The 27,919-nt window shown below is 43.5% G+C and overlaps 1 protein-coding gene across 2 annotated transcripts; it reads left to right on the top strand.

Annotated features, from left to right (window-relative positions):
• Positions 1-130: 130 nt before the first annotated feature.
• On the top strand, positions 131-27,878 carry iffo1a (intermediate filament family orphan 1a). Of its 2 annotated transcripts, none has more exons than XM_030741899.1 (9): positions 131-1,570; positions 21,301-21,361; positions 22,507-22,602; positions 23,030-23,170; positions 23,244-23,431; positions 23,582-23,699; positions 24,613-24,702; positions 25,002-25,132; positions 26,320-27,878. In XM_030741899.1, the coding sequence occupies exons 1-9, from the start codon at positions 606-608 to the stop codon at positions 26,459-26,461; spliced, it is 1,932 nt and encodes a 643-aa protein (XP_030597759.1). In that variant the 5' UTR covers positions 131-605; the 3' UTR covers positions 26,462-27,878. The 2 variants fall into 2 exon arrangements, with proteins under 2 accessions (XP_030597759.1, XP_030597760.1); XM_030741900.1 differs by having other exon boundaries at positions 23,247-23,431.
• The last annotated feature ends 41 nt before the right edge of the window (positions 27,879-27,919 follow it).

Consider the following 27,919-nt stretch of genomic DNA (forward strand, 5'->3'; position numbering starts at 1 on the left):
GTGGATGCTCCTCTCCTCTGGTTATTACGGTACTTAAAACTTTTGGCGTCCCCCTTACAGAGTGAGTACGGTAAGCCACAGCCGCAGTCACTCCTGCGCTGAGCAGTTTATTCGTGCTCTGTGCCGCACCGCTGATTCACTGTGTCCACTTGATTTCACCGGATTACCTGGAAGTATAGTCAGTGTTTGCACCTCGGACTGACAGGTACGCTTCATAAATGCTCATAAAGGCAACGGGATATTTGAGTGTTTTGTTCTAAAGCTTAAATAATCACGTTGTGTTAGTGCGCACGCAGCTGTTATCTCTCCTTCACGGATGAGTCCTGCCTCAAAGTTTTGCTGCAGGGTCCAGCTGTGTGTCCGCGTAGCTTCGCTGCGGCACTGGTTTTAGATTTGGTCATTTTGCTGCCATTTTGGGTCCTTGAAGCATCATTTTAAAAGGCAGCGTCTCACTTTCAGCCCACAGCTCCTCCGCATAAAGACGATCATCGGGTGAAATCAAGAAAAGGAGTCAGAGAGAGGCTGCCGGGCCCAGTTCCTGTTTGGGATCATAAATATTTCATACTGAATTATCTCTCCGGGTGAATCTGTAAAAGTCTGGGTTCATGCCGGATTTCGAGCACTTCAGATTTTCCTACTCTAGCATGAATCCGGTCCTGGGGGAGAGTGGTTTCCTGGCCCCGCAGCAGCAGCATCCCCAAATGCCGAGTCAAACCGACTCCGCCATCCCGGAGCCGGGCTACTTCCTGGGAGAACACGCCAGGTTCGGGCTCGATGGGTTATCCGGGCTGGACCTGGGCGCCGTGCCACCGTCGGGCCTCGCCTACCTGCACCTGAGCAGCCCCCTGCACCGCGTCCCACCGGCGGCCACGGCGCTGCGCAATGACCTGGGCTCCAACATCAGCGTGCTGAAGACCCTGAACCTGCGCTTCCGCTGCTTTCTGGCCAAAGTGCACGAGCTGGAGCGCAGGAACAAGGTGCTGGAGAAGCAGCTTCAGCAGGCTTTGGAGGACAACAGCGGCGGAGACGGACACCGGAAGCCCCTCACCAAAGACATGGGAGTCCAGACTGGATTCATCGGGCCTATCCCAGCCAGACCGGGTTTCATTCCGCTCTTCAACGCCAACAATCCTGCCTACCTGCCCGGAGGCCTCCTCTCCCCCACCCTGAACCCCCCACCTCTCTTTGACAACAAATACCTGAGCACAGATTCAAACTCCAACCTCACCACCTCTGGCTTCTCCGTTAGCCCGGCTCTGAGCCCCATCGACCCAACCAGAACTGTCTCCAACATCAATGAGAAGTACTCCGCTCACACCGGCACAAGCGCCACCAGCACACACCCTCCTCCTCCTCCTGCACCACCGCGTTTCCTCCCCGGAACGATCTGGTCCTTCAACCACACCCGCCGCTTTGGCACCGGGAATGAGTCGTGCGTCACGGGACCCGGAGTCTCCTGGACACATCCGGACGGTGTTGGAGTCCAGATCGACACCATCACACCGGAGATCAGGGCTCTGTACAACGTGCTGGCCAAAGTGAAGCGAGAAAGGGATGAATACAAGAGAAGGTAAGAGGCACTGGGTGACCAGGTGTTTTACCTGTGATTTGCAGGTGGCTGATATTTTGTGCAATCAGAGTTTTGGGGGGTTTTCTTTGGAGGTGTGAGAGGATCAGTCTGCTTAGACATTCAGAGCTTCCCTCTGCATGAGTGAGCATATTTTAAGGGTTTTGCAGGCTCAGAAATGCCCTTTAATGGGCCTGACTGTAATCACAGCCATGGCTGCTGTTCTGTTAAAGCACACTTACAGAAAAACTTTAAGGTCCTGCAGACTTTCTCTGTATGAAATCCAAACGGTGGCAGTGTCATAACATTTTCCTGGCTGTATATATCAGACTTACAGCCGGCCAAAAAGTATTATTATTATTACTGCTGCTGCTTTTTTAATCTAACTATTGCATAATTTATCAATACATTAATATAGATCCAAACGTGCAAAAACACTAGTGTTCCCCTTTGGGGGGTTTTGCCTGCTGGAGGGAAAAGCAGCAGTTTATCATGCCCATCAATGTCTGCATTATACTTGTTTAATAGTCCTCAGACATGTGGCCAGTGGATAAATGAGATGGTAGTTGGAATTAACATGACAATAATAAAAAGTACTGTGCTTTACAAAAGAATAGCTTTCTACAACTCATTTTGTAGTCTTGGATTGCAACGACAGATTTGTATGAGCTCATAGCACAGCAAGGTCCTGCAGACACAATGAACTGCATTTCTACTCCAAGTCAATGAGAAATGGTCAGCTTTGTCATCCCAAGGCACACATTTATTCAGAGGCCGAGAAGCTGCTTATTAAAGAGAAAAATCATATCAAAGCGCTGTTGGCTTCATACCTTTGGCTCCATGTCAGTGTCAGAGTGTAAGTCTGGGTTTCAGCACCCATACTCAGCATGTAGAGGCAGATTTAATGCAATCAGAAAATAAGAAGCTAAAACACCAAACTTAATACCAAATAATGCAATAAAAATATACAGTTAACAACACAATAAAAGACTGGAAGACACAACATCACATGAAAACTAGTTGATAAAAATGTGTTTTCAGAAGTGATTTAAACAAGTGCCCTGATTCTGTCTTTATGTCGCACTAATGTCTTTATTAATATGTCCATCTGCTGATATTCAATACTCAGGAAAGGTCACTCATTGTTTACACGTGTAAAATGTAAACATAATGCAGTGATTGGCAAATCTCAAAACCTATAATTTATTCACAGTGGAACGCAGGAAATGTTTAAATGGGGAAAATGTATTAAACCCACGCAGACACGGGGAGAACGTGCAAACTCCACAGAGAAAGGCCCGAGCCGAGGTGGATTCGAACCCTGTGAGGCAGCAGTGCTAACCACCATGCCGCCGTGCGGTTTAGTGTTGTGTTGCTGAAATATGAAGGCCTTCCCTGACAAAGACATCGTCTGGATGGGAGCACATCTTTCAGCATCCACGGGGCACATTCCACAGTTCCACAGTCACTAATGCACCCCCACACCGTCAGAGACTGTCTGAGCGCGGATTACAAGCCGGAGGGTCCCTCTGCACCGCGGTCCGCAGGACGCAGCATCCATGTTTTCCAAAAATGAAAAATTTGCATTTGTCTGACCTCAGAACAGGTTTCCACTTCGCCTCAGTCCATTTGAAATGAGGCCGAGAGAGGAGAGCAGCATTTCTGAGGGCAGCGTGAGCTGTGTTTGTGCCTGTCTCTGATGCAGTGTCACCTGAAGGCCCAGTGATGATGGGCCGTATCCATGCACAGATTTCTCCAGATTCTCAGAACCTTTTCAAGGCGTGTTGTTGCCATCGCATTCAAAATTAGCTAATATTGTTCATGAAATAGTAAAATTTCTCACTTTGGAAACATTTGATATGTTTTCTATGTTCTATTGTAAATGTGGGTTTATGACATTTGCAAATATCTGTATTATTTTATTATAATTTTTTTTACACAGTGCCCCGGCCTTTTTGGAATTGTATACGATAACATGCAGTTTATTTATCCTAAAGGTTGACAAGTTCCTGATGGATTTGCCTGTCTGAGGGTAAAAAATGGAGGTAAAAGATGAAAACATCACTCACGATGCTTCAGGCCACCCCGGCTCCTTTCCTCAGATTCATATCGACTTGAAACTATAAAGTATTGATGACAGGCCGCAGCAGCAGCACCGGCCCTCTGACACTAAGAAAACCCCGATGCTGCTCATTTAAAGCCCTTGTTAGGACCAACAGAAACCTGACAAACTGACTACAGTGGCAGAAATCTGAAGCAGGAGGTTAGTTGCCTAATTCACGTAAAAACACCAATAATATGGTGCATAATAGTGAAAGAGTACCGCTGACCCCATTACTGCTCCTCTTTGCATTTCAATGCTAAAGGTTTTATTGATTAACCACTCTGAGAAACATTAGCCTCATATCTATGATAAGCACGTGTCACCTCTCCAGGATTCTCCCATCCAGGAAGTGCGCTGCTGCATCAGGTCAGCGAGGGCAGCGCTGCAGGTCACGGCTGCAGGTCACGGCTGCTGCGCACGGTTCTTTTGGCAGGTCACTTTTAACAGGTGCTGCTCAACAGCTCAGTGTCAGTGTTGAAATGCCTGTCAGGTATCTGTTTCTCTAGATCAGCCATTCCCAAAGTCAGGAGGAGAAAGGGATGAAAAACATAACCAACACAGGCTGTTGGCTGTAAATTGCTAATGCTACCCAGTCATATGGGGAGTGCTGATCTGTGACCCACCTGCTGCTGGGACACAAACCTCAGTCCACAAACACAAACAAACCACCTCCTGTTACAGTTTTAATTCACTCTTTATATAAATAAATATGTAAGTATGCATACTTGCGAGTAATTTCAAACTGAATTTCTGATTTTACTGCAGCCCCCTGCAGTACACTTTGGGAACCACTGATCTACAGTGTATCACAAAAGTGAGTACACCCCCACATGTCTGCAGATATTTAAGTATATCTTTTCATGGAACAGCACTGACAAAATGACACTTTGACACAGTGAAAAGTAGTCTGTGTGCAGCTTATATAACAGTGTTAATTTATTCTTCCCTCAAAATAACTCAATTTACAGCCATTAATGTCTAAACCAGCGGCAACAAAGGTGAGGACACCCCTAAGAGACTACACCCGTAAATGTCCAAATTGAGCACTGCTTGTCATTTCCCCACTAAAATGTCATGTGACTCGTTAGTGTTACTCGGTCTCAGGTGTGCACAGGGAGCAGGTGTGTTCAGTTCTGTAGTACAGCTCTCACACTCTCTCATACTGCTCACTGAGAGTTCCAACATGGCAAAGAACTCTGTGAGGATCTTAAAGACGAATTGTTGCTCTGTTATATAAGCTGCACACAGACTACTGCTCATTGTGTCAAAGTGTCATTTTGTCAGTGTTGCCCCATGAAAAGATATACTTAAATATATGCAGACATGTGAGGGGTGTACTCACTTTTGTGATACACTGTAGATTAATCACTTAAACTCAGTTATATTGTTTTACTGGGCCGTCAGGTACGACTGCATCCTCTTGGGTAATTATTGGGTCTTGCTGTTTTACGGTGTGATGTTATTTCTTTTTGGGGGCAGTTTGTAGGGTTCATCAGGGGCTCTTACTAATACTGCAGAAATTACTCTATAAACTCAGCCTGTGTTCTTGCAGACATTCAAACAGCATTTTTGCACTGCGGCTGAAAAGCACTGAGCTCACTGCTTTGTGCTTCAGCCTGCTGAGGCAGGAGGCCATGACCAGCCTTCAGTCACATCGATCTCAGGAGCAGCAATGACTCGCTCCCTGACCTGTGATGTTCGCAAACTGCTCCGCTTTTCACTTTTTGTGCTGCATTAGAAAGCTACGAGCATGACTGAATAAAATTTAATATTTCCACCGTTTCCTAGCTGCTGGCTCTGGTTCCCATTTTGTATTCTTTTAATTTCTTCCTTGGGCACCAATTGCAATAATTTTAACATGTTTTGTGACGGTACAGATGGTTACCCATAAGCCTTAGCTGCTCTGGAGCACAATAATGAACAAAGTTGTAACCTTTAATGAATTCAATGAGCGTGAAATTCTCCTTGTTGACTTGTTAATAAAAATAGAATATAATGTGTTAGAAAAAAATCTGAAGTTTATAGACACGTTAATACTTTTAGCCATATGAGCTGGGCCGTGACGTGCCGAGTTCAGGCAATAACAGCGTGAGCCGCTCCTGACTCTCTGTTCTTACAGGTTTTGGTGCCTGAGCCTGGTCAGCTAGGAGAAAGCATAAAAGCTCAAAAAGAAATGGGTGAAAGTGAAATAATGTCCAGAATCCCTCCATCCTCCTAATGTGGACTTTGTAGTTCTTCAAACTCGACTTTTAGTTTTGTGCAGGGAGCTAACGAGGATGTTAGAAATGGTAAAACCCGTTTTGTAAGGGCTAAATGCTCTTTCAAAGCCTCTTTCTAACCCTGATGGATGAATGTCAAAACCTTTCATTTATTTATTGATTTATTTGATAGCAAAAAAGGTTTCACAGTTACGTCTGCTTAGAAAAAAAACACCCAGCAGGTTGCATTTATGGCCATTTTGTTATTGATTGCAGTGTTGACTTTATTCCAGTGAGGTTAAAGTTCGGCACTTTCCTTTCATGTGACTGTAAATGTTGAGTTTTGTGTGCATCTGAAGGGACGAGCTGTCTGGGGAGAAGTTGTTTTTCTCCTTTCATTCTTTCTTTCTTTCCTCCCTCCTTTTGCTTTTGATTCTTCTCCTCCAACTCCTCCCCCCTGCTGGGTCTTGTTTTGGTACCTGCAATGCAGCACTGGCCTGTGACCGGCAGCAGTGATGTCACCCCGTCTGCCACCTCCCTAACTGCTTCTCTCCATTTGATCTTGTTACCCTCTGCTTCCCTCTCTGTGTCTGTGCATCTCATGACATCTCTCCATGTCTAAATGCTCTGAGTCTGCCTGATCTTCCTCTGTATCTCTGTCCTTGCTGACTCGTTATCCATCTCTGCCCTTCTTCCTGCACTCCCCACCCCACCCAGTCTGTCCGATGCGAGCTTCTGCAGCGTCAGAGAGGCGCTGACATCACCATCTTTGTCATCATCATCATCATCATCCATTTGTCTCCAAACTACAGAGCTGCAAAACGCTTGGATTTCTTGGATTTCTCCTTTTTTTAAGGGATGATTTTTATAGAAAACGTAACCATTGCATTAAAAAAGATGGCTGAGTATGCATTTCAAAACCACAGTATTGTTTAATACTCCCCACATCTGGCAAGATATCCGATCAGGTGTTGACACAAGGGAGGAAGCTCTACGGCTAAAAACTAAAGCTAATGGAGTGCAAGTGCCAAACACTGCAGTTCCTCTAATGTCTACTTGACACAAAAGTGAGTCTGCCCCCGAGGACTTGCAGGTTCAAACTTTACAGCAGAAATAAACCGTTTACAGCCGGTTCTGTCTCAAAGGATACTTTCCTCCTTTATAACAACTTTATGGGAGTAATTTTTTTTTTCTTATTCATCCATCTGGATTCTGTTAGGACTCAGTTTAAAGGTGTAGCCACTGTGGTTGGCTAGTCACAACAAACAGTCACCTCAAGGCTCTATATATTGTAAGGTAAAAACCCGACAATAATACAGAGAAAACCCAACAGTCTAAACGACCCCCTATGAGCAGCACTTGGTGACAGTGGGAAGGAAAAACTCCCTTTAACAGGAAGAAACCTCCATCAGAACCAGGCTCAGGGAGGGGGGGGTCATCTGCTGAGGGGGGGGAGACAGAGATTAATAATAACTAATGATTAAATACAGAGTGGAGTATAAACAAAGTAAATAAGGTGAATGAAAAGAAACAGTGCATTATGGGAACCCCCCAGCAGACTAGGCCTATAGCAGCATAACTAAGGGAGGGTTCAGGGTCACCTGATCCAGCCCTAACTATAATCTTGATCATAAAGGAAAGTTTTAAGCCTAATCTTAAAAATAGAGAGGGTGTCTGTCTCCTGAATCCAAGCTGGAAGCTGGTTCCACAGAAGAGGCGCCTGAAAGCTGAAGGCTCTGCCTCCCATTCTACTCTTAAGTATCCTAGGAACCACAAGTAAGCCAGCAGTCTGAGAGAGAAGTGCTCTGTTGGGGTGATATGGTACTATGAGGTCTTTGAGATAAGATGGTGCCTGATTATTCAAGACCTTGTATGTGAGGAGAAGGATTTTAAATTCTATTCTAGATTTAACAGGGAGCCAATGAAGAGAAGCCAATATGGGAGAAATCTGCTCTCACGCGGAGTTGGTTCAAGGGAAAAGAGAGTGAAAATTATTAATCGGTTAAATGATTTACAGGCTGACGTTGTGTTTCTACAGGACACACATGTGTCCAGAACATCTGCGCACACACTCTCCTCTCCACAGTTCCCTCACATGTACTCAGCCTGCTACAACTCCAAACAAAGAGGTGTAGCCATATTGATTAACAAAAAGATAAACTGCATCATTAGAAATACTACATCAGACCCAGAAGGTAGATTTATAATACTCAATTTAACTATTCAAAATATAGATTTATGCATTGCTAGTATATATGGGCCAAATGTTGATGACCCCTCCTTCTTTCATACCTTCTTCACTTTGCTGTCCGATCACTCTGACACCACACTTATAATAGGAGGAGACTTCAACCTGGTACTTAATGCAGATATTGACAGGCTCAGTACAGCAGTGAGTCAGAGGAACTGGCAGTCTGCAGACATTCTTAAACAGTACATGAAGGATTTTGGTCTTTGCGATGCTTGGCGTTCACATCACCCCACTCTGAAAGATTATAGTTTCTTCTCACCAGTACACAAGTCTCACTCCCGCTTAGATTACTTTTTAGTTAGCAGCTCCATGATGATGGATATCACAGACACTCAGATTCACCCTATCACTATCAGTGATCATGCACCGGTGTCTATGTCTCTGACACAGAAAAGAGTCACACCACCAACCAGGAACTGGAGATTTAATACATCATTACTTAAAGAACAAGATTTCATTAATTATTTCAAAAAGGAGTGGTCAGCATATTTAGAAAATAATGATCAACCTGGAATATCACCATGTGTTCTTTGGGAAGCAGGAAAAGCAGTAATGAGGGGCAAAATAATATCTTACTGCTCGCATAAGAAAAATAAAGAAAAAGCACTTGTGTTAGAATTAGAACAGAAAATTAAATCTTTAGAAACTGCCTATGCTGCTTCACCACAAGAACATATAATTAACAACATGAGGAAACTAAAACTGGAGTTAAATGAAATAATTGATAAAAGGACACAATTCATGTTGCAGAGGTTGCGTTTAGAAAACTTCGAACATGGAAATAAATCTGGAAAATTTTTGGCTAACCAGTTAAAACTAAATAAAGAAAAAACAGCCATTTATTCTATTAAAGACTCAACTGGTAATATTACCCACGACCCACAACAAATAAATAACTCTTTTAGAGACTTCTATGAAGCCTTATACTCATCGCAGATTAATCCATCTGATGCTGAAATTGAAGAATATCTTAATAACATTAATCTACCTAAACTAAATGATGAGCAGGCCGCGACTCTTGATTCGCCTCTTTCATCATCTGAATTTTACGAAGCAATACAGCATCTCCCAAATAATAAAGCCCCAGGCCCAGATGGTTTTCCAGCAGAGTTTTATAAAGAATTTTGGTCTGTACTAAGACCCTCTTTTCTCAGAATGGTGGCTCAGATTCAGAGCAATCATGCGGTCTCTCCAAACATGAACTCTGCTAACATTAGTCTACTTCTTAAACCAGGCAAAGACCCCACACTCCCATCCAGCTACAGGCCAATCTCTCTGATTAATGTAGACCTTAAAATAATTTGCAAAGTCCTTGCCAGAAGGTTAGAAAAAATCACTCCATCTATTATACATCCAGACCAAACAGGTTTTATCAAGGGTCGCCACTCTGCCAATAATACACGCAGACTGATAAATATAATAGATTACTGTTCTATTAATAAATTAGAAACCACAGTTGTCTCTTTAGATGCAGAGAAGGCATTTGATAGGGTAAATTGGAAATTTCTGTTAGCAGTTCTACACAAATTTGGATTTGGTTCATCCTTCAAAAACTGGATCAGAACATTATACAGCTCTCCAAATGCACGTGTTAGAACAAATGATCTTATTTCCCAAAGCTTCAGTCTGCAGAGAGGCACCAGACAGGGCTGCCCACTTTCTCCTTCACTCTTTGTCATTTTCATTGAACCACTAGCAGCAACAATCCGACAAAATGTAGATATTAAAGGAATTCAAACAGAAAACACAGACCATAAGATAAGCCTTTATGCTGATGATGTATTACTTTTCCTTGAGAACTCACAAACTTCTCTTCTAAAAACAATCACACTTATAGATAAGTTCTCATCTATATCAGACTACTCCATCAATTGGAGTAAATCAAACGTTTTACCTCTAAATTGTAATTTTCAGAACACCACGACCACCTCACTACAATCCGGCAATATTAAATATTTAGGTGTTAATTTTTCCCCCAGGCTGTCAGACCTGGTACGGTTGAATCATATTCCTCTATTAAAAACCGTAGAGGATGATCTCACACGTTGGAACTCTCTACCTATATCTATCATGGGGAGAGTTGCCACAGTAAAAATGATGATTTTGCCTAAAATCAATTATTTGTTTTCACTGATCCCTAATAAACCTTCTGTTGCCTGGTTTAAATCTCTAGACTCAAACATTTCAAAATTTTTGTGGAAAAATAAAACCTCAAGAATAAGTTTAAAAACTTTACAAAAGCTAAAATGCAGTGGTGGTCTAGAACTCCCAAACTTTTATCACTATATCTTAGCCAATAGATTACAGTATATTTCAAGATGGATCAAATCAAGCCCTTTAGACAGCCCATGGCTGGATTTAGAACAAACACTCTGTGGAAAAGTGAAAATCTCTGACTTACCTTTCATTAGCGTCAGTATTAAACATCATAGCGGTTTTAAAAGTCTTAACATAAACACCTCTCTGACAGCCTGGTGGGAATTCTTAAAGATAACAAAGTCTTCACTTATCCCATGTGAACTGACACCCATTTGGAACAATCCAGATATATGTCAGAAAAAAACAGTACTGAACTTCTCAACATGGCAAGAGAAAGGAATAAAGAATTTAGAACATGTTATTCACGATGGGACCTTTATTTCATTTGAAGAACTTATTTCCAAATATGAAATTAGCAATAGCAAATTTCTCGAATACCAGCAGTTGAGGTCTATCATACAGGCAAGGTTTAATTTAAATAATTTAAAATTAGAAACCCCTGTACTGGTAACAGAATTTCTAAATCTTTATACCCCTAAATTACTATCAAAAATATATAAGTTATTATTAAAAATTAATGATTCAATATCCCTCCCAACTAAAAAATGGGAGCGAGATCTTTCCATTAACCCAGAGGAAAACTTCTGGACACAGATATGTTTAAACACTTTCAAAATGACTAAAAGTCCGAATTTACAACTTATACAATACAAAACTCTCCATAGAACACATTATACAGGACACAGGATGTTCCAAATGGGCCTCAGAGACACAAATATATGCACCCACTGTTCAGGCAACCATACTGAAAACTATATGCATGCAGTTTGGTCTTGTACACCTGTTCAGAGGTTCTGGCAGAGGATATGTGAGGAATTATCCACATGTTTTAATTGCGATATCCCAACATCACCAAAACTGTGCATTCTAGGTGATTTAAGTGAATTAAACATGGAAACAAATATATCACACATAGTTCTTACTACCTTATGCATCGCTAAGAAAACTATCCTCATGAATTGGAAATCAAAAAATGATTTATGCGTTACTCACTATAAGAATCTACTTTTAGACCACATTAGTCTGGAAAGAATGTCTGCCACCTCTAAAAATCAACTGGCAAAATTTGAATCTCTCTGGTCCCCACTGATCAGCTCCATCGCATGATGGGGGTGACGAGCTGTGGTCTAGTTTCATGGCGCACCCGGTAGGTGGCTGGGGGTGGGCCGGGGGGCCTGGGTGTCTGATGGCTCTGGCCTGGAGGCGGTGGCTACCGTTTTGTGGTTTCTGTGTCCGGGCCCTGGTTGTTGGTGGTGGGGACTTGGATGGTGCTCTTATGGTCGTGGGGTGTGGGGCTCGGGGTCCCGTGGTGGCGGTGCTGGCCCCGTCCGGGTGGCCGGCTTCCTCTGTGGGGGCCGGGGTGCGGGGGTCGGGGCCCTGGTGCCCGGGGTTGCCCGTTTCCTGGCTGGGCCCCTCCCTGCGCTGGAGGGGTCTGTGCCCCCTTGGGCGCGCCGCCGTGTGGGGTGGGTTGGCTGTGTCGGGGTGTCTGGCTGGCATTCCGGGATTCTGGGTGCCCTCCCCCATGGGGTGGTGGGGCGCTCAGGTGAGGGAGCAGCAGTTGCCCCACACGGGGCCGGTTGGTTCTGACTCAGGACCACTGTGTGCGTGTGTGTGTATGTGTGAGTATGTATGTGGGGGTGTGTGTCTGTGTGTGTGTGCGTGTGTGTGCGTGCGTGTGTATGTGTGCGTACGTGCGTGTGTGTGTGTGTGCGATATTTGTTGTCCTTTGTATGCATGTGGGGTGTGTGTTGTGTCCTGTTTGCAGTGGGGGCAGTGGGTGCCGGCCTGGAGTACGGTGGCGTCCTGGGGGTGCGGTCACTTCAGGCCCTGGACCTGCCTTCCCTGGGCTGCGGGGGGGTGTAGGGAACTGGGGTGCCTAGTGAGCCAGTAGCTAGCTGGCTCTCTTCCTCCGGGGGGTAGTCCTCTGCCTCCCGGTCATATTTATCCTGGCCCCTCCCCTCCTCCCACTCAGTTTAACATCACATTATGCACACATAGGTTCTCGGGGGTGGGGGGCTCGTGCTGCAGTGAGTAGGGCCATCACCTCGGCTCTGCTCGCTGTGCTGCGTGATGTCCCACTCCTCCTTTTTTAATTGCATTATACAGCTCACAACACATCATAGTACATATAGGGCCTTGGGGGGCAGGTGTGTCACACAGTGGTTAGTGGGTGGCACTGCTGAGGTGGCCCCACTTGTCTGTTCACTGCTGCCTGCACCTCAATTTTATTTACATTTTAGACATTGAGGGCCTTGGGGGGACAGTGTGGATGGGCGCTGTTATTCAGTGCTCATATTACATCTGTCCCTCCAATTTTAAAAGCACTGTAGTTTTCACACAGCCATACACATTCTTCTCAGTACATACACTCACATCACCCCCCCAACACGCTGAGTGGGAGGAGGGGGCGGGCGGGCCTTCTCACACCCCAGTTCCATGCACCCCGCCTGGGATGGGGACTGGCTCATTGTTCGGGGCTGGGTTGGCTGCTTCCCTGGGTTGCCGCTGGCTTGGTGCTGGTACCCGCTCTCCCACATTAGGTGTCCATGTATGTTACATGTGCGTATGCATGAGTGTGTGACTGGTGCATGCGAATGTGCGTGCGTGTGTATGTGCGTGTGTGTACATGAGGGAATGACTGGTACGTGTGTGTGTGTGTGTACGTGCGTGCTTGTGAGAGTGTGTGTGTGTGGACAGCTGGGCCTGGGTTGGTGGCTTGCCAAGCCTTGGCACCGGTGGGACACGGAGGGTGGGAGTTACCCCTCCCTACCGCTCCACGCTGCTCCCCACTGGTCGTCACTGCCGCCCCTGGGGTGTGGGTGCCCGTGGGTCCCGGGATGTGTGGCCGGATGTCTCGGCATGGTTTTTGGCCTGCTCCCTTGGCGGCCGTGACCTGGGGGTGGCTTGGGCCTCTTTGGCGCGTGGGGGGGCTCTGCCGGGTGTCGGGCTGCTCTCGGGCGCTTGGGGCCTCGGGGGCCGCATGCCTGGCTCGTGCTGGGGGTGCCGGCCTGCCGGGGGGGGTGGGCTGCCCGTCGTCTCTGGCTCTCTGGACTCTAGCCCCTGGATTGTGGGGGTTCCGTCTGTAGCCTCCCTCCTTCCTCTTCTGGGGAGTGTACGCGGTTGCCATCGGGATGTGTGGCCCCAAGTCTTCTGAGCTCCTGTGCTGTGGATGGCCTGGGTTCCCTGGGTCCTTCCCTATCTGCCTCTGGATCGCGGGGGGCATGGTTGCAGTTTCTCGCCCTCATTATCGAATACATTGCATGACAAAGGCGCATACACACACATTACTACAAACAATAAACTTGTGTTTGTGTGTGTGTGTATATGTAGGTGCATATGGGTGTGTGTATGGATGTGTGTGTGTGTGTGTGTGTGTGTGTGTGTGAGTATATCAACCCCTTTTATTTTTTTTATTTTTTTATTTTTTTTCTATCTCCTTTCTTCCTTTTATCCCCCCCCCCCCCCTTTTCTCCCCCCCACCTCTTGTTCTTGCCCCTTCCTTGTTGCCTGTCAGACTTGGCATGAATAACTAAATAAAAAGATAAATAAATAAAAATAAAATTGCAAACATTAACAAGAAGAGCCTATAGGAAACATATAGAGCTGTTCTTGTCAAAGCAAATATGTTTGGTACATCAGTGCATTCGGATCATCATTCCGATTGTGAAAGATGCCAGACATGACAGGCTAAAAAAAAAAAAAAAAAAAAAAAAAAAAAAAAACAGGAAGAAACCTCCATCAGAACCAGGCTCAGGGAGGGGGGGCCATCTGCTGAGGGGGGGCTGAGGGGAGAGAAAAGACATGCTGTGGAAGAGAGACAGAAATTAATAATAACTAAATAATAAAAAGAGGTACATGAAAAGAAACACTCAGTGACTCCAAGATTTCTCACAGTGTTACTGGAGGCCAAAGTAATGCCATCCAGAGTAAGTATCTGGTTAGACACCATGTTTCTAAGATTTGTGGGGCCGAGAACAAGAATTTCAGTTTTATCTGAATTTAGAAGCAGGAAATTAGAGGTCATCCAGGCCTTAATATCTTTAAGACATTCCTGCAGTTTAACTAATTGATGTGTGTCATCTGGCTTCATTGATAGATAATTCAATTCAATTCAATTCAATTTTATTTACATAGCGCCAAATCACAACAAACAGTCGCCTCAAGGCGCTTTGTATTGTGGGTAAAGACCCTACAATAATACAGAGAAAACCCAACAGTCTAAACGACCCCCTATGAGCAGCACTTGGTGACAGTGGGAAGGAAAAACTCCCTTTAACAGGAAGAAACCTCCAGCAAAACCAGGCTCAGGGAGGGGGGGGTCATCTGCTGTGACTGGTTGGGCTGAGGGGAGAGAAAAGACATGCTGTGGAAGAGAGCCAGAGATTAATATCAATTAATGATTAAATGCAGAGTGGAGTATAAACAAAGTAAATAAGGTGAATGAGAAACAGTGCATTATGTGAACCCCCCAGCAGACTAGGCCTATAGCAGCATAACTAAGGCTGAGTATCATCTGCATAACAATGAAAATTGATGCAATGCTTTCTAATAATACTGCCTAAGGGAAGCATGTATAATGTAAATAAAATTGGTCCTAGCACAGAACCCTGTGGAACTCCATAATTAACCTTAGTGTGTGGAGAAGACTCCCCATTTACATGAACAAACTGGAGTCTATGAGATAAATATGATTCAAACCACTGCAGTGCAGTACCTTTAATACCTATAGTATGCTCTAATCTCTGTAATAAAATGTTATGATCACAGTCACAGTAACTGTCAGAATGCTCGAAGCACAGGTCGAGGAGGAGGATTAGCTGCAATCTTCAATTCCAGCTTATTAATTAATCACAGACCCAGACAAAGTTTTCATTCTTTTGAAAGCCTGACTCTTAGTCTTGTCCATCCTAATTGGGAAAATCAAAAACCTGTTTTATTTGTTATTATCTATCGTCCACCTGGTCCTTACTCAGAGTTTCTGTCTGATTTCTCAGACTTTTTATCTGATTTAGTGCTCAGTTCAGATAAAATAATTATAGTGGGTGATTTTAACATCCATGTAGATGCTGAGAATGACAGCCTCAACACTGCATTTAATCTATTGTTAGATTCAATTGGCTTCTCTCAAAATGTAAAGGAGCCCACCCACCACTTTAATCATACTCTGGATCTTGTCCTAACATATGGCATAGAAACTGAAGACTTAACAGTATTCCCTGAAAGCCCCCTCCTGTCTGATCATTTCTTAGTAACATTTACATTTACTTTAATGGATTACACAGCAGTGGGGAATAAGTTTTATTACAGTAGAAGTCTTTCTGAAAGTGCTGTAACTAAGTTTAAGGATCTAATTCCTTCATTGTTATGCTCTTCAGTGCCAACACAGTGCAGAGCAGCTACCTAAACTCTGCTCCCAGTGAGGTTGATTACCTCGTCAATAGTTTTACATCCTCACTGCGTATAACTCTGGATACTGTGGCTCCTCTGAAAAGGAAAGCTTCAAATCAGAAGTGCCTGACTCCGTGGTATAATTCACAAACGCACAGCTTAAAGCAGATAACCCGAAAGCTGGAGAGGGAATGGCGTCTCACTAAATTAGAAGATGCTCATTTAGCCTGGAAAAAGAGTTTGTTGCTCTATAAAAAAGCCCTCCGTAAAGCTAGGACATCTTACTATTCATCATTAATTGAAGAGAATAAGAACAACCCCAGGTTTGTTTTCAGCACTGTAGCCAGGCTGACAAAGAGTCAGAGCTCTGTAGAGCCGAGTATTCCTTTCACGTTAACTAGTAGTGACTTCATGGATTTCTTTACAAATAAAATTTTATACATTAGAGAAAAAATTATTCATAACCATCTCAAAGATTATTCTTCATGTTCGGCTGCTTTCAGCACTGCTGGTATTTGTTTAGACTCTTTTGCTCCAGTTGATCTTTCAGAGTTAACTTCAATAGTTACTTCCTCCAAACCAGCAACATGTTTGTTAGATCCCATTCCTACTAGACTGTTCAAAGAAGTCTTTACAATTATTGATGCTTCAATCTTAAAAATGATCTATCAGTCTTTATTAGTTGGCTATGTACCACAGACCTTCAAGGTGGCTGTAATTAAACCTCTGCTTAAAAAGCCATCACTTGACCCAGCTGTCTTAGCTAATTATAGGCCAATCTCCAACCTTCCTTTTCTCTCAAAGACTCTTGAAAGAGTAGTTGTAAAACAGCTAACTGATCATCTGCAGAGGAACGGTTTATTTGAAGAGTTTCAGTCAGGTTTCAGAATTCATCACAGTACAGAAACAGCATTAGTGAAGGTTACAAATGATCTTCTTAGAGCCTCTGACAGTGGACTCATCTCTGTTCTTGTCCTGTTGGACCTCAGTGCAGCTTTGATACTGTTGATCATAACATTTTATTACAGAGATTAGAGCATACTATAGGTATTAAAGGTACTGCACTGCAGTGGTTTGAATCATATTTATCTCATAGACTCCAATTTGTTCATGTAAATGGGGAGTCTTCTTCACACACTAAGGTTAATTATGGAGTTCCACAGGGTTCTGTGCTAGGACCAATTCTATTTACATTATACATGCTTCCCTTAGGCAGTATTATTAGAAAGCACTGCATCAATTTTCAGTGTTATGCAGATGATACTCAGCTTTACCTATCAATGAAGCCAGATGACACACATCAATTAATTAAACTGCAGGAATGTCTTAAAGACATTAAGGCCTGGATGACCTCTAATTTCCTGCTTCTAAATTCAGATAAAACTGAAATTCTTGTTCTCGGCCCCACAAATCTTAGAAACATGGTGTCTAAACAGATACTTACTCTGGATGGCATTACTTTGGCCTCCAGTAACACTGTGAGAAATCTTGGAGTCATTTTTGACCAGGATATGTCCTTCAATGCACATATTAAACAAATATGTAGGACCGCTTTTTTGCATTTGCGCAATATTTCTAAAATTAGAAACATCCTTTCTCAGAGTGATGCTGAAAAGCTCATTCATGCATTTATTACTTCTAGGCTGGATTATTGTAATTCATTATTATCAGGCTGTCCTAAAAGCTCCCTGAAAAGCCTTCAGCTGATCCAAAATGCTGCAGCTAGAGTACTGACAGGGACTAGAAAGAGAGAGCAGATTTCTCCCATATTGGCTTCTCTTCATTGGCTCCCTGTTAAATCTAGAATAGAATTTAAAATTCTTCTCCTCACATACAAGGTCTTGAATAATCAGGCACCATCTTATCTCAAAGACCTCATAGTACCATATCACCCCAATAGAGCACTTCGCTCTCAGACTGCTGGCTTACTTGTGGTTCCTCGGATACTTAAGAGTAGAATGGGAGGCAGAGCCTTCAGCTTTCAGGCGCCTCTTCTGTGGAACCAGCTCCCAGCTTGGATTCGGGAGACAGACACCCTCTCTATTTTTAAGATTAGGCTTAAAACTTTCCTTTATGATAAAGCTTATAGTTAGGGCTGGATCAGGTGACCCTGAACCCTCCCTTAGTTATGCTGCTGTAGGCCTAGTCTGCTGTGGGGTTCACATAATGCACTGTTTCTCATTCACCTTATTTACTTTGTTTATACTCCACTCTGCATTTAATCATTAATTGATATTAATCTCTGGCTCTCTTCCACAGCATGTCTTTCTCTCCCCTCAGCCCAACCGGTCGCGGCAGATGACCCCCCCTCCCTGAGCCTGGTTCTGATGGAGGTTTCTTCCTGTTAAAGGGAGTTTTTCCTTTCCACTGTCGCCAAGTGCTGCTCATAGGGGGTCATTTTGACTGTTGGGTTTTCTCTGTATTATTGTAGGGTCTTTACCCACAATACAAAGCGCCTTGAGGCGACAGTTTGTTGTGATTTGGCGCTATATAAATAAAATTGAATTGAATTGAATTGAATCAACAGTATCAAAAGCTGCACTGAGGTCCAACAGGACAAGAACAGAGATGAGTCCACTGTCAGAGGCTCTAAGAAGATCATTTGTAACCTTCACTAATGCTGTTTCTGTACTGTGATGAATTCTGAAACCTGACTGAAACTCTTCAAATAAACCGTTCCTCTGCAGATGATCAGTTAGCTGTTTTACAACTACTCTTTCAAGAATCTTTGAGAGAAAAGGAAGGTTGGAGATTGGCCTATAATTAGCTAAGACAGCTGGGTCAGTGATGGCTTTTTAAGTAGAGGTTTAATTACAGCCACCTTGAAGGTCTGTGGTACACAGCCAACTAATAAAGACTGATTGATCATTTTAAAGATAGAAGCATCAATAATTGTAAAGACTTCTTTGAACAGTCTAGTAGGAATGGGATCTAATAAACATGTTTCTGGTTTGGAGGAAGTAACTATTGAAGTTAACTCTGAAAGATCAATAAGAGAGAGAGTCTAAATACCAGCAGTGCTGAAAGCAGCCGAACATAAAGATATGTTTGTGAGATGGTTATGAATAATTTTTAATGGTTAAAATTTGAGGTATGTTTAGATATTCATTTTAGCATTTGTTGCATTTAGACTGTAATTTTCCATTTTTCCATAATGACACCAGCTGTGATTGATTTTCTTCTAGATAAACACGTTTATTTTAAAAGTTCATTTGTTACTTTCCGGTTAAACTTGACTCTTCCTGTTTTCCCTGCAGGCTGGCTATATTCATGTGGTCAGTAAAGAAGATCTTGTCCTGTGGTCGATGGTATTCTAACTCCTCTGCATTGGGCTGCAGCTAGAGATAGCATTAGTCCTTCCTCTGCTCTGGAGAAGTGCTACAAGCTTTAGTGTGACAGTAATGAGAACCTGCAGAGAGTGGCAAGCTTTCATATGCCACCACAGCTGGATCACTGATGCAGCACAGCACAGCAAGGACTGCAGTCTTCAGCTACACACAGAGATGGTGGAGTGGGAGTTCTGCAGGATTCCCACTGCAGGACTGAAGTGGGAATTCTGCAGGATGTGAGACTGAGTAAAGAAGCAGTTCATTATTCAGATCAGTTATTCATTGTCATAAAGTTCTTCGTACTTAGAATTATTTATACAATTAATTTAAGAAAGCTTGTGCACACACACACATGCACAACCAGGTGTGAGCCCATGCTCTTACATATTTCTCCACCTGCCAAAGAAAACATGGAAGTCTGTTTAAAAAGACAGAAGAAACACTGAAGGCTACTAAATTTCTCTGCAGTCTAAGGGCCTGTTCCCACTGGCCCACTGAGCAACAGATAAGCTTTAATTATTTTAATGGACAGGTCAGCAGGTATATGCGTCTCTGTGTTGCACCTCTACACTTTATGAACACAGCTTGCTAACCAAGCCTCTAGCTCCAAAACACCAAAATGGTAATCTGAGTCTTTAAAATGCCTGGTCCATGGGCAGTGTTGTAGTCAAGACCACCTAAACCGAGACGAGACAAGACCAAGACCGAGGGAGGGCGAGACTGAGACCAGTGCCTGACACTATATGACACAATAAAATGTGAAACATGATCAAAATCACTTCTCAAATTGATCTGAAAGATCCACATTCCCATAAAATCACCTAGATATTAAACACTCAGAGCTGAAATAAATGTAACCATCTTTATTTAATACTCCTGGGTGACCTCCATCATTTATCACAGAATGTAAAACAATTATTCATAGTTCATCACAATAGTCTCAACTGTTCTCTGCCTTTCATAAACAATACATAAAGTTATGTTGTTTTTAAACCAACAACAATCTTTGTAAAAATGTGCACTATTTCAAAACCACATAGCTAAATGTGTAAAAATGGCAAACACTCATCGACAGTAAGAACTAAAGCCACAAGTTTCTCTCTTATATAGATTAAAGCTGCAGTATGTAACTTAATAAATCTGTTTTTTACATATTTTTTAAAACTGTCACCATGTCAAGACAGTATGAGGCAGATAATCTGTGAAGAAAAAAAAAATCAAGCTCCTCCACCTCCTCCCTGAACCGCTCCTAATCAAAAACAACCAATCAGAACCAGGATGAGGGTCAATCACTGTCAATCACTCCTGGTGTATGTGCTGCTCAATGTAGTTGTGTACGATACTTCAAGATTTGGTATCGATTCTATGCCAAGTAAATACAGGGCCAGTATCGCCGATACTGTTACCAATACTTTTTAATAATTATTAGAATTTTCATGAAGTTTAACTGGTTTGAGATTTTTTTTTCCTTTGGATCATTAATTAGTTAAAACCCAGGATAGAATTGGGCAAAGTTTACAGGTAATTAGAAAATACTTTTTCAAAGTAAAAGTTATTGTTCTGAAACAATACAACATTACCAAAGGAAATTTCCCCATATATTGATGTCTGAATTTTTTTTCTTCATAAATGAAGTGTACAAAATCATCACTCAAGAACAAATGTCAACTTTTTTCTTAAATAAATAAGCTGTACAAATTTAAATTTAAGTTTGCTTTAAATGTTTCATTGCAAATTACTTTTTCCCCCCAAATAAAATATGTTATGGGTCACGTGACAGTATAACAAAACACTGTTGGCCCAGGCCAAGGTGGAATCAAACCCAGACCTTCTAGCTGTGAGGCAGCAGTGCTAACCACCATGCCTCTGTGTCACCAAGTTGTAGACAGAAAATAATAATTAATACAACTTATTTAAACTCATGGCACTACACTTGGACTACAGTCTAGTGTCACAGTGGGGTTAGGGTTTGAATGCTGCAGCATGACCTGATGTGATGGATGGATGAATGGTGGTAAAGCTTTGAGAGGGCGTGAAACCCACTTAACTTTTGATTTATGTGTTGAATCTCAAGAGTGGATGAATGCTAACCAATTCTATTTCAGCCATCACTCCTAAAGTATATCTGCTGTGTCTGTGTGCAGATGGGAGGATGAGTACGCAGCCAGGATGGAGCTGCAGGAGAAGGTGGCTGAACTTGAGGAGGTAAAACTGACAAACTGCTTGCTCATGTTCTCATGAAATATTTCTCATTTTAAAGTGTTTTTTGGTTTTAGGGGTGCAGTCTGCTTCTCATCATGAAGTCAGATTTGATGATGTAGCTTTTTGACTTCAAGCAGCAGCATCAACACTTCCTGAGGACCACTAACCAAATTCAAAGCTCATGCAATTTTCAGGAAAAAGCATTTTACATACTTGTTTCTGATCTTTAAAATAAGAAGCCTTTCACTGGGCAAGTTGTTCTGCTCAGTTGGGGATAGTTCAGTTTCTGGAAGCAGACGTGCTGGAGTCCAAACTTAATGTGCAGTTGGAGAGCGGGGTCGGGGCTGCGTGGAGGATAGTTCAGTATCAACAGTATTGTTTCTATACATCTGTTTTGAACATCTATCACTATATTTTTGAAGGAAAACTGATGTATCACCCAGCCCTAGTATATATGAGAGGAATTCTGGCCACATGGAGGCAGCTGTCGCTCTGTTAGTCCAAACTGCTTCAGGGGGGAAAGGACTTCCCAAACCAGCACCACCACACAGCATATATGCAAAAGGCTCCCACAGATGTCTTGTTTTTGATGGGACATGTCCCAATACTTCATCACATTACAGTATTGTTAATTTTTAGTACCTCTGAGTTACATACATATAACCTGAACAAGCTGCAGCTGGGAGACATGAAGAAACGGGTTTGAAACTTCTGGGTCCAAGAAAAAGCTTCCTGCAACTAACAGTTTTGGATTTGCAAGATGAGCTTTTAGAAAAGTCTTTCATGAATCATAGTTCAGTGTTCATTTTTGGTTTTGATTAACGCTGGTCTGCACCATCCGTGGATGTAAAGACCTAATGATGTCTTACACGTGCATAAATGGTAGCTGGACAGCACGCCTCATTCACACATGCTTCCTATCTAACGTTCACACTCTGACAGTTGCATCGGAGAAGAAGCAACTTGGGGTCCAGTATTTTGTCAAGGAGACTTTGGCACACAGACTGGAGCAGCCAGGGATTGAACCACCAACCTTCCCATTAGTAGATGACCTGCTCTGCCTCCTGAGCCACAGCCGCCCTGTAACAGAATGTGTGTGTCTAGTTCCTATGAGCCACAGACAGCATGATGGTGTTTGTGTTATGCAGGACCTGCAGGAGAGCGAAGTGTGCCAGGACGAGCTGGCTCTGAGGGTGAAGCAGCTGAAGGCGGAGCTCGTTCTCTTCAAAGGACTCGTCAGCAATGTGAGTCTGCTACAGCTTTATCTCATTTTTAATAATGTAGTAATAATAAGCTCAACTGGTCCGTGTGTTTTATGTCATTTAACAGAAGTGTGTATTTTTATTTATGGTCACTGTGTTTGATGCAGAGGAAAAGAAGCACCAATTTAAAGAATTTTTATGACAGCATTTCTAAAGGTGTTTATCCATCCATCCATTTTCTTCCGCTTGCCCAGGGTCGGGTCACGGGGGCAGCAGCCTAAGTGGAGAAGCCAAGGCCTCCCTGTCCTCAGCCACCTCCACCGGCTCATCCAGGAGGCCCTGAGGTGTTCCCAGACCAGCCGAGAGATATAATCTCTCCAGCGTGTCCTGGGCCCTCCCGGTGTTTATTTACCAGAAGGAAAGGCAACATGACAATAACCTCAGAAATGTTGTCCTCTCTTTGCCTCAGAACCTGTCAGATCTGGACACTAAGATCCAGGAAAAGGCCATGAAGGTGGACATGGACATCTGCCGCCGTATCGACATCACCGCCCGCCTCTGTGACGTCGCCCAGCAGAGGAACTGCGAGGACATGATTCACATCTTCCAGGTAGATCTGTGGCGACGAAATGTCCCAACAAAACTCGGCCTTTCTTCTAAACAAACACGTCTCCACCACGCAGCAGGTGCCCACGCCGCCCTCCACTTTGAGCCGCCGGGCCAGGAAGCACAGCGGGCAGTCGGTGAAGGGCGGGGATGGAGACGAGCTCAGCGTGTCGGAGAGCGAGGGAGGTGGGGCTAAAAGCGAGGATTCATGCAGCACGTCGGCCAATCAGATCAATGAGCAGATGCAGAGGATGCTGAACCAGCTGTAGGTGTTTTTGGTTAAGGGTCTGAAACTTTCTGAGATGATGCATCAGCTGACACGTGTGTGTGTGTGTGTGTGTGTGTGTGTGTGTGTGTGTGTGTGTGTGTGTGTGTGTGTGTGTGTGTGTGTGTGTGTGTGTGTGTGTGTGTGTAGGAGGGAGTGTGAGTTTGAGGATGACTGTGACAGTCTGGCCTGGGAAGAAACCGAAGAAACTCTTCTACTCTGGGAAGATTTTCCAGGATACACACTGGGAGTGGAAACACAGGGAGAGGTGCGCACACACACACACACACACACACACACACACAAACAGAACCAGATCTGGTGTGATAAATTCAGGCTTTGTTTCTTAAAGTTACTCTGATACACCATAAAACAGCACAGAGATCCTTTAGTCATCACAAAGATTCGAACACAGGATCCAAACAGTTAAAGAATCCAAAGACAGAATCTGCTTTTAAAATGTTATTTTGAAGATTATCAAAGCAAATAAAATATCTATATAAACATAAAATAAAGTATGTATCAAGTGTTCTCCAAGTAGAAGCTTTGATCCTGGATAAGGGTTCAAATACTCTGTTGGACTCCAGATGTTTGAAATGTAGATTGTGGTCCCACAGCAGCAGGAGAGCTCCTCACAGGTCCGTGTTCCCTCTGTCAGAGAGCTGAGACTGAAAAAATGACTTCTGTGTTTATTGTAGATGAGTGATGATGATATGATACCCTGACAGCCCGTTCTTTTCGCTGCTCTGCACAGTATTTGAAGCAGAAAGAGTTAAAAAACGTGAGCTCACAGGAGGCTCGGCTGCTGCACGATGCTCGAGCATATTGTGTTAATATTTTGGGATTCCTGTGGGGATGATCGTGGTTTTCAAATAGGCATTAAGTTCTGAAAGAAAAATTTTATATACATGCAGCGATAAAATATCCATTTTCCCCGGTGACATGTGATGTGGTGCTAGTGCCAGAAGGTAAACTGTAAACTGGTTGGCTAAAAGTGCAAGGACAGAAACAGGAAAAATCATAAATGTTTGATCAGGGCGCGTTATAGTTACCTTTATATGTTCAGACCTTTTACTTATTTTTACATTTCGCCCTAAAACGTATTAAATGAGCACAAAGTGAAGAGACTGACCTCATCATCCTGTTTCTTCCCCACACTGACAAACTCCACGCTGCTGCAGGACGAGTCCATCGAGAAGGTGATTAAAGACACAGAGTCTCTGTTCAAATCCAGAGAGAAGGAATACCAGGACACCATCGACCAGATAGAGGTGAGACAGCTACATAAGCATGAAGGTCAGATGTTGTTGGCCTGCAGCTGTTAAAGTGGACTTGTTCTTGGACTGTTAGAGTAGCTTTGCATGAGTCACGGTTCAGAATAGTCCATCTTATATTGGGACTTGGTACAGCCCCTGCCTTTAAGCCTACTCTCCTCTGACTGGCTGCCCTTTGCCAAAAGAGAGATTCAGCAACATGTACCTGTAAGGCTGGAGTCAGCAGTACTGATGTGTGTGTGTGTGTGTGTGTGTGTGTGTGTGTGTGTGTGTGTGTGTGTGTCTGTCCTCGCCAGCTGGAACTGGCCACAGCAAAGAGTGACATGAACCGTCACCTGCATGAGTACATGGAGATGTGTTCAATGAAGAGAGGCCTGGATGTCCAGATGGAGACCTGCAGGAGGCTCATCACACAGAGTGGAGACAGGTACACACACACACACACACACACACACACACACACACACACATGTGAAGTGTAATCATGAGGAAAAACAGCTCGTAGAGATGACAGAACTTTAGGTATATTCCAGTAGGCCATTTTGCTGAGGAAAGAAGGGCTTAGGAAAGGAGCTTCTGTGCTTCCTTTATTACCTCCTTTTATCATAGGATACATGGAGCATCCTTTATGAAAGGTGAGATAATACCCATAATTCATAGCGACGGCCCAGGCGAGTGGTTTTCCCCTTCATGCCATAACCAGCAGCTGAACAGTGAAGATCACGCTGCTGTAATCAGACCTGCCCTGAACACAGGTTTATAGAAGTGTGTTCAGGGCAGGTTTGATTAGGGCAGTCTAGAAATGAACTGACCAAAATCTGTATAATTGAGATTAGTGATGCGGCCTTTAGGATACGTTCTTATTTTGGGTCTGCTGGGATAAGTGATGGATGGAGGGAATCTTCCTTTGCTCATAGAAATCCTGAACAGTTCTACTTTAAAGGACCAGGGTAAGAACACCTTGTGGTGAAGTAAGATGTGCGTTTTGTAGTCCATCTTCTGCACTTTGTAGTTTGAACACAGCAGATATCCGGCACCACATCGTTAGGAAGATTCTCCGATCTCCTCCTTTCCTACTCACCTGGTAGGTGGTGAGGAAAAGAGGTGCTTTTGGAACGTTCACCTCCTTTCTTTATGGTCCCGTCTAATGTCAGCTGTTACAGTGTCTCAGTTAACGCAGCAGGAAATGAAGCCTTTAAACTGCTGGAGAATGAATGGAGATCTTTAAGGTGTCTTCATGCAGGATCTTTGCACTGCAGCTGTTTTATCTTCGTGCTGCTGATAGACTGGCAGCCACGTGTTTGTTTAAAATCAACTTTATTTCACTCAGGTTAAATCTTTTTTTCTCAGATATCTGGAGACTATCAACTGAAGTTGGATAAAATGTGTTTTTCTTAAATCGCCTGATTTGGACTGTTTATTATGAGCCGTGTTTGTGAGAAGCTGGAAGCAAACTCCGTCCTCTGTCTGCAAATCTGCTGTTACACATCAGATCATTGAGCACTGAAAGAAAGTCCCGAGTCAGGGTTCACGGTTCTGGGAGGTCAGCGTGAGGGTGTGAACAGCATACCATGTTCTACTAATATTAATAATGATCTCACATCCTCATCACAGGAAGTCCGCCTCGCTCATCTCGCTGACGGTGGACGACTCGGACAGCGAGGAGAAGGACAGGAAGAAGCCGGCGCTGCCTGCCGACTCCGAGAGCGGCGATGTCAATGGCGCCATCCCACCGCTGACCTGGAGGAAACCCTAACACACGCTTCCTCTGCTGCTGCCCGCAGCCTGACGATGACAAAGCAAACTAAAGCAGAACGTACGCAGGTCCAAAGTCTCCCCTCTCATTTTAAGCCTCCAAAAGCAGCCGGTCTGAATTTTACCGATCATGAAATCAGCCAGCAAGAGGAGTTTCTCCAGCTCTTAATGAACCCGTCATTACTTATAGTATAATAAGTCATTTTAATTTGAAAAGCTGTTATCCACCGTAGGGGTGTTGCCCTCGTGTGGTTACTAGCTGTAACTGCACATGTGGAGGTCAAAACTGAACTTAGATGCACTTTAAAGGTTACCCATTAATTTTCTTTTGCACGCTGAGAGAAGAAAACTGTGATTGCATGATTTCTGTAACACTGCAGGAGCAAAAGAAGGAAAGCAGTTTGCACACATACAGTGTTTCACTTAGTCACATGCAGCAGCTTCAAAGCATTAAGGCTCAAGTTTAATTCACTTTTTTCATTTCTAACTGTAGTAAAGTGGAAAAGTCCAGCTCACCTTAAACTGATTCCAGCATCTAAGACAAAAAGACACCTTTGATGCTGACGCCAAAAAAAAGCATTGGATGTTTGAAGGTTTAAAGTTCCCTTTTTAATGAACCTGAAAATATTCTGTAAGTTTAGATGAGCTTCAGTTTTTCCTGAATTTGAGGTTTCTGCCCGTGTAAACCCTAACCCCCTCACAGCGTGATGTGTGAACATTAACCTTTATACAGATACAGAGCTTCCTCTTACCGCCACACAAAACACCATCCAGAAATAGATCATAGATTTCTATAGTTTGTTGATAATGTGATGACGAAGGCTCCACGCTGGTTTAAAGTGAACCACAGTTAATAAACTGGTTCAGTGAGGACGTGCACTTTTATCTATTTTTTTAAATGACTGTGGGGAGATGTACATTTACAGGTATTTTGGGTCTGTTCTCACATGTCTGGCAGCAGTTTGGTCTCATGGTTCAGTATCTTTTGGATACATTAACATAGACCTAATTTCCTGTCATATCCTGCCCCAGTGACAAATGCAGTTTTAATTATGAAGCCGGGGGCTGTACGAGTAAACCGTGCAGGCTGAAAGTTCAGGCTGCTGAACACTCAGTTTAACAGTTTTTTTCTACTCGTGGATCTGTGTGATGTCATGGGGGGATCCCACCTGTAGTTCATTTTTTCCTTTTTATGAGGGGCAGCCAATCACAAGAAGGCTGGGTAAAAGGAGAAGGAGCTTAAAAATGCCCCCCAGCCCAAAAACAAAAAAGAAAAAGAGTTTAAGATGCCTTTACTTTCATTTTATCTTAAAGCAGAGGCGCCACATTAGGATGAGCCAGTGTCACGACCCTGAAATCCACACACAGCTCTGCTCGTATAACTCTGATCTGTTTCAGAGGATCATCTGTGATTTTAAGGAGTCTTTGTTCTGTAAAATGTACAGTTTGTAAAGATAAA

The sequence above is a fragment of the Archocentrus centrarchus genome, chromosome 11 (genome assembly GCF_007364275.1).
Source record: "Archocentrus centrarchus isolate MPI-CPG fArcCen1 chromosome 11, fArcCen1, whole genome shotgun sequence".
NCBI lineage: Eukaryota > Metazoa > Chordata > Actinopteri > Cichliformes > Cichlidae > Archocentrus > Archocentrus centrarchus.

What these genes read in the sequence shown, in the direction of transcription:
- iffo1a (XM_030741899.1), top strand. Translation starts at nt 606, where the DNA reads ATGCCGGATTTCGAGCACTTCAGATTTTCCTACTCTAGCATGAATCCG. An exon ending in AGGGATGAATACAAGAGAAG is followed by an intron (nt 1,571 to 21,300) that starts GTAAGAGGCACT and finishes GTCTGTGTGCAG; the next exon opens with ATGGGAGGATGAGTACGCAG. An exon ending in CAGAGGATGCTGAACCAGCT is followed by an intron (nt 23,432 to 23,581) that starts GTAGGTGTTTTT and finishes GTGTGTGTGTAG; the next exon opens with GAGGGAGTGTGAGTTTGAGG.